We start from the raw sequence: 6,000 nt of genomic DNA, 5'->3' as shown, positions 1-6,000 counted from the left end.
TAGATAGGTTAGTTTCAAATTGTTCGTTGGTCGGAGATTGTCTATAATGCGTGCGTTTGAATTTTATAAAATAATTAGTTTTTTTAAATAGTTTTTTTGTTGTTGAACGTCGAGATAGAGCTACACTTATTCCAATTATTGAAAAAGAAATACTCCCAGGAACAACAATAATGTCAGATGAATGGAAACCATATACAATTTTACAAAATACAGGTTATAATCACTTGACTGTAAACCATTCTAAAAACTTTGTCGACCCACTAACAGCAGCCAACACCCAGACAATAGAATGCGTTTGGTCACATCTGAAAATGAAAATACTTCGAAAAATGCATGGCACTACATCGGAACTTTTACCTCGACATCTGATTGAAGCATGGTGGAGATCAATTAATGTTGAAAATACTTTTTTTAAATTTTTAAATGATATTAAAAACGTTTACTGTAATTGAAATTATTATTATATTTAGCTAATTATTTTTTATTTTTATATTTAACGAATATTTGTATAATATGACGTACTCGTAATAAAAAAATATAATGTGTTTTTATACTATTAAAACGTAGATCACTCGTCCTGAATTCGCAGATCACCCCTCTGCGGTAGATCACCTGCTACACGAATGCCATTATTATTTGTTGATTATTAATCTGCTTATTATTTTACTCATAAATAATTTAACTATGCTTATTGATACTATTAATTTTATTTTTCAATTAAATTAATGTACTGCAACAGTTGAGTTTTAATAAAAATTAAATTCTTTATAAATAGAAGCCAAAAAACTAAAGACAAAGAAGAGTTTAACTGATGAAGTGCCACCTACCATCAACAGCCATGCCACTGATATCGGTATGAAACAGATGGATAAGGGAGGTGAAACAGATGATGATGCTGCTGGAGGCGGAGGGCAATCTGGTGAGTCAGAAGAACCAGCAAAAAAAGACAAGTCCGTATTGCAAGCTAAACTCACAAAGTTGGCTATTCAAATAGGATATGCTGGTAAGTAAAACAACTGTTATAATTTACATTTCATATAACATGTCATATTTTATTTTCATTACTAGGATCAACAATTGCCGTTCTCACTGTGCTTATATTAGTAATTCAATTTTGTATCCATACATTTGTTATACAACAAAAACAGTGGAAGAACCATTATGCTGGTGAATTTGTTCGCCACCTTATTATTGGTGTCACTGTCTTGGTGGTGGCAGTTCCTGAAGGACTTCCTCTCGCTGTTACTTTGTCTTTAGCATACTCAGTCAAGGTAATTCATATTATTGAAATATCATAATACGATATATATATCATTATTGATGTTTATCAAAACAAAAAATGTTTTGTTTTAAAATTTGAATTATTAAAATTTGTTTTGTAAACTATATAGAAAATGATGAAAGATAACAATTTGGTAAGACATTTGGACGCTTGCGAAACTATGGGTAATGCCACTGCCATTTGTTCTGATAAGACCGGTACACTAACAACCAATAGAATGACAGTTGTTCAGTCTTATATCTGTGAAGTTCTCAGTAAAACAATGCCTCAATTTGCATCGATACCATCAAATGTTGGAAATTTGTTGGTGCAAGCGATTTCTATTAATTCAGCGTATACATCTAAAATTATGCCTCCCGATGACCCCACCAGTGAACTACCTAAACAAGTTGGTAATAAAACTGAGTGTGCACTTCTAGGCTTCATTCTTGCTCTTGGGAAAAATTATCAAACATGGCGTGACGATATACCCGAAGAAATGCTGACACGTGTGTATACATTTAATTCTGTGCGAAAGTCCATGAGTACTGTCATTCCAAGAGAAGGCGGTGGCTACAGATTATTTACCAAAGGCGCATCTGAAATTGTACTAAAAAAATGTTCATATATCTATGGTCGAGATGGCCGATTGGAGAAATTCACACGTGAAATGCAAGATCGTCTAGTAAGAAATGTTATTGAGCCTATGGCTTCTGATGGCCTGCGTACTATTTCTGTTGCATACAAAGATTTTATACCCGGAAAAACTGATTCACCTAACCAAGTACACTATGAAGGTGAACCTGATTGGGATTCTGAAGATAGTATAGTATGCGACCTCACTGCACTGTGTGTAGTAGGAATTGAGGATCCTGTTCGACCAGAGGTAAAATTTACGCTTACTCTATGGTCATTAAAAATAAAGTATTGTTAACTTGGGATTTAATTTTAGGTACCTGAAGCTATAAGAAAATGTCAGCGAGCTGGTATTACAGTTCGTATGGTTACTGGAGATAATGTGAACACAGCCCGATCAATTGCCACAAAGTGTGGTATATTTAAACCTGGTGAAGATTGGCTTGTATTGGAAGGCAAAGAATTTAATCAACGAATTCGTGATGCTAATGGCGAGGTCAGTTTATTTTGTTATTTTAATTTTAATAAAATATATACTAAATTGTTTTGTTTTTGCAGGTTCAACAGCATTTATTGGATAAAGTGTGGCCAAAATTAAGAGTATTGGCTAGGTCATCGCCAACCGATAAATATACGTTGGTAAAGGGTATAATTGACAGTAAAGTCAGTGACAGTCGTGAAGTAGTAGCAGTAACCGGTGACGGTACTAATGATGGTCCAGCATTGAAAAAAGCCGACGTTGGATTTGCCATGGTAAAAATAAAATAAAATCTAAAAATAAAAATAATCATTACAAATATATTTATCCACCACTGATTTGTTCTAAACAATTTATATTACTTGTATGATTTGTAATGGTTTGTAAATATCTTATTTAAACAAAGTTGGGTTGATCTTAATTAGTAACTTGTTTATTTAAAATCAATATAAATTAATTATTATGAATTATATGCCTACTAATTGTATCAATATAGAGTTAAAATACCCATGCTCATGTTATTTTGACATAAATAAATAATTTATTGATGTATATATTTCTTAAATATAATTATTTACATAACAAGTAATTTTATCAAATTCGGTTTGATTTCTATCATATGAGATAGCCATTATCACTTATAGCATTTATGAAATGTTTGGTTAAACCAGTTACTTGAAATTCAATTATTAAAATTTACGTTTGAGAAAATTACGTTTATGTCACATTTTTCTAAAACTTTTTGTTTTTAATGAAAACAACAATTCGTACAGGTAATGTAGTATTTGTTTGAATACATTTATTAAAAAATAATTTATGAATTCTCACTCGTAAAAACAACTTCACTTAAATATTTAAAATACTTTCTACAAAATAACAATTCACATTCCGTATTTTGTATTTATGCTTGAGAAGAGTTTTTCTCATGTGACGCCTGCTTATATTTTTAAAGATTTGTCACATAGATGAAGGACGTTCAATTCCCATGCAGTTATTATAGATTCACATAGAAAAACAAACACATTTTAAAATTTTAGTGCGTAATGCTTTTTTTCCAAATTATAGTATTGATTAATAAAGTCTAGTCATCCTTACTATCGTCTTCAATATAATTACTAATTAGTAATTGAATTAATTTCATTACAGTATATTTTTATAATAAATATCTATACATATTGTATACATTGTATTGTTCAATTAGACAATTTAGTAAACTCTGAAATATAACTTACTAGGGGTTTTTAATAACTTAATAATACATTTTTCATACTTAAGTGTCTATTAATAAAAATCAACAAATCATATAAGTAGGTATCTTTTTTTTTTAGTGTTGATACATTTTAAATTTTTAAAAAAAGTAAAAAAAAATAATTATAATAAGTTGTAAAATTACAAAATTTTGAATAATTCCCAGTGGTTTTTATTACTATTATTATTATTTTTTATTATTATTACATTTTAAATGTTCTTTTAATATACTTGTATATTTTTTTTATAAAATAGGGTATTGCTGGAACAGATGTAGCTAAAGAAGCTTCAGATATTATATTGACAGATGACAACTTCAGTAGTATTGTTAAAGCAGTGATGTGGGGTCGTAATGTGTACGACAGCATTGCTAAATTTTTACAATTCCAGTTGACTGTGAATGTGGTAGCTGTTATTGTAGCGTTTATTGGAGCATGTGCCGTCCAAGACAGTCCGCTAAAGGTAAGTGTAATGGCAAACATGATTTAGTTACATAAGAACTTTTTCCTGTAAGTTTATCTTAAAACTGATTAATTCACTCGTGAATTTAAACAAATTTTATGAGTTAAAACTAACTATTGTTTATACTCTGTCTCATTATATAAGAGTAACTTCAGAGGTGGGTTATGGCGTTCAATGGGTGTGGCTAATAAGCACTGGATGCTACTGTGGCTTAAAGCACGTCATTTAATTATTTCAGCAACGAGTATAGTCGTATAAATAAGTATAGTCTGACTGAATCAAACAAAAATTTGTAGCCGCCTGAGGTTTCTGTTAAATGAAACAGTATTATGAACGATATTTTAAAATTAATTATTAATTAAATGATAAAATATCAATAACATTATGTTTCAACGCTCGTTGAGACCACGCTTACTTTAAGCATGGTTTGTTTTATATTTTAATTGGAAAAATGGTATGAAAAACTATGCATTCTACTACATTATTTAATCGCATATGAAATTTTATTTCCGTAAAATCTTAATGTCAACGTTTAATTCAACATGAATGTTTTTATACCGAGTAATTCGTGGGAAATTATTAACTTTCATAAAATTACGACCGTATGTGCACTATTAGTTGACGTTGAGTTTGTACTTTTATCCAGGCTGTTCAAATGTTATGGGTGAACTTGATTATGGACACATTGGCCTCGTTGGCGTTGGCCACGGAGCTGCCCACATCCGACCTGCTGTTGAGAAAACCGTACGGCCGTACGAAGCCTCTTATATCACGCACCATGATGAAGAACATCATCGGCCAGGCCGTTTACCAACTGACAGTCATCTTCTCACTATTGTTCGTCGGCGACAAAATGCTAGATATACCAACTGGCCGCGGAGCTGAATTCGGCTCGGAACCCACGCAACACTTCACCGTCATTTTCAACACATTTGTCATGATGACGCTGTTCAACGAAATCAACGCGCGTAAGATCCATGGCCAACGCAACGTGTTCCAGGGATTCTTCACCAACCCGATATTCTACAGCATATGGATTGGTACCGTGTTGTCGCAAGTGTTCATAATCCAGTACGGCAAGGACGCGTTCAGCACCAAGAGTCTCACGCTGGAGCAGTGGATGTGGTGCTTGTTGTTCGGGTTAGGCACCTTGCTTTGGGGTCAGATAGTTACCACTGTGCCTACTCGCAAAATCCCGAAACTTCTATCGTAAGTAGAATGCTAGTTAACCGCCGGGCTGGCCGAAACAGCTCAGTGATACCTCTCCTAGAGAAACGTTAAAAATATAATAAATACTATTGTAATAAAATTAATAAAAGTGATGTTCGTCGCATAATATAAACTGTAGCTAGGATTTAATCTTCGTTTAGTTCGTCCGCAGCGTCGTAGTTTAAATTAATCTTTTTTTGTCTCTGAATTAATTTAATGCACTCGGTCTACTATTAGATCATATAATTGGCCAATTAACTTTATGACCTTAGGTCAAACAACTTATGGTTTGTTATTTTCGTACGGCGTTGTTCGCGTATTGTTGATCTTGCGACTTTCATCAGATTTCATATTTGAGACGAAACCTCACAATACTATTACTCCAATTCAAATTTCCATAAGTACATTCAAGCTATCCCGATATCAGCACTATCAAATATAGACAAAATACCGTCCTAATTATTAAATTGTTATAGCATTATTATACCTATTGCGAGACGAATCGCACATATTAACAATCTTGTCGCCTTGTGATTTTTGTCATTCGCAGATGGGGACGAGGACATCCAGAGGAGTACACCAACGCTATAAACCTAGGTGAAGAGAACAGATACGATCCCGATTCCGGGCAAAAGCCGCGGGCCGGCCAGATCCTGTGGATCCGCGGACTGACCAGGCTACAGACTCAGGTTAGAGCATCATTGGC

At 33.0% G+C, this 6,000-nt stretch overlaps 1 protein-coding gene across 11 annotated transcripts in view; it reads left to right on the top strand.

The window, feature by feature from the left end:
• LOC112600046 (plasma membrane calcium-transporting ATPase 3) overlaps positions 1-6,000 on the top strand; it is a 64,160-nt gene that overhangs the window by 37,387 nt on the left and 20,773 nt on the right. For 10 of the 11 annotated variants that reach the window (XM_025347182.1, XM_025347185.1, XM_025347180.1 and 7 more), the window contains 8 exons: positions 776-1,003; positions 1,069-1,271; positions 1,392-2,147; positions 2,214-2,393; positions 2,456-2,650; positions 3,879-4,085; positions 4,732-5,294; positions 5,845-5,983. In XM_025347182.1, coding sequence (XP_025202967.1) covers positions 776-1,003; positions 1,069-1,271; positions 1,392-2,147; positions 2,214-2,393; positions 2,456-2,650; positions 3,879-4,085; positions 4,732-5,294; positions 5,845-5,983 — 2,471 coding nt within the window. The remainder of the gene's footprint in view (positions 1-775; positions 1,004-1,068; positions 1,272-1,391; positions 2,148-2,213; positions 2,394-2,455; positions 2,651-3,878; positions 4,086-4,731; positions 5,295-5,844; positions 5,984-6,000) is intronic. The other variant, XM_025347191.1, reaches the window with a different exon arrangement.

This window comes from Melanaphis sacchari, unplaced genomic scaffold (genome assembly GCF_002803265.2).
Source record: "Melanaphis sacchari strain LSU unplaced genomic scaffold, SCAv2.0 Contig59_pilon_pilon, whole genome shotgun sequence".
In the NCBI taxonomy this organism is placed as follows: Eukaryota; Metazoa; Arthropoda; class Insecta; order Hemiptera; family Aphididae; genus Melanaphis; species Melanaphis sacchari.
Note: the sequence above shows the minus strand (reverse complement) of the source record. Positions and strands in the feature narration are given on the sequence as shown.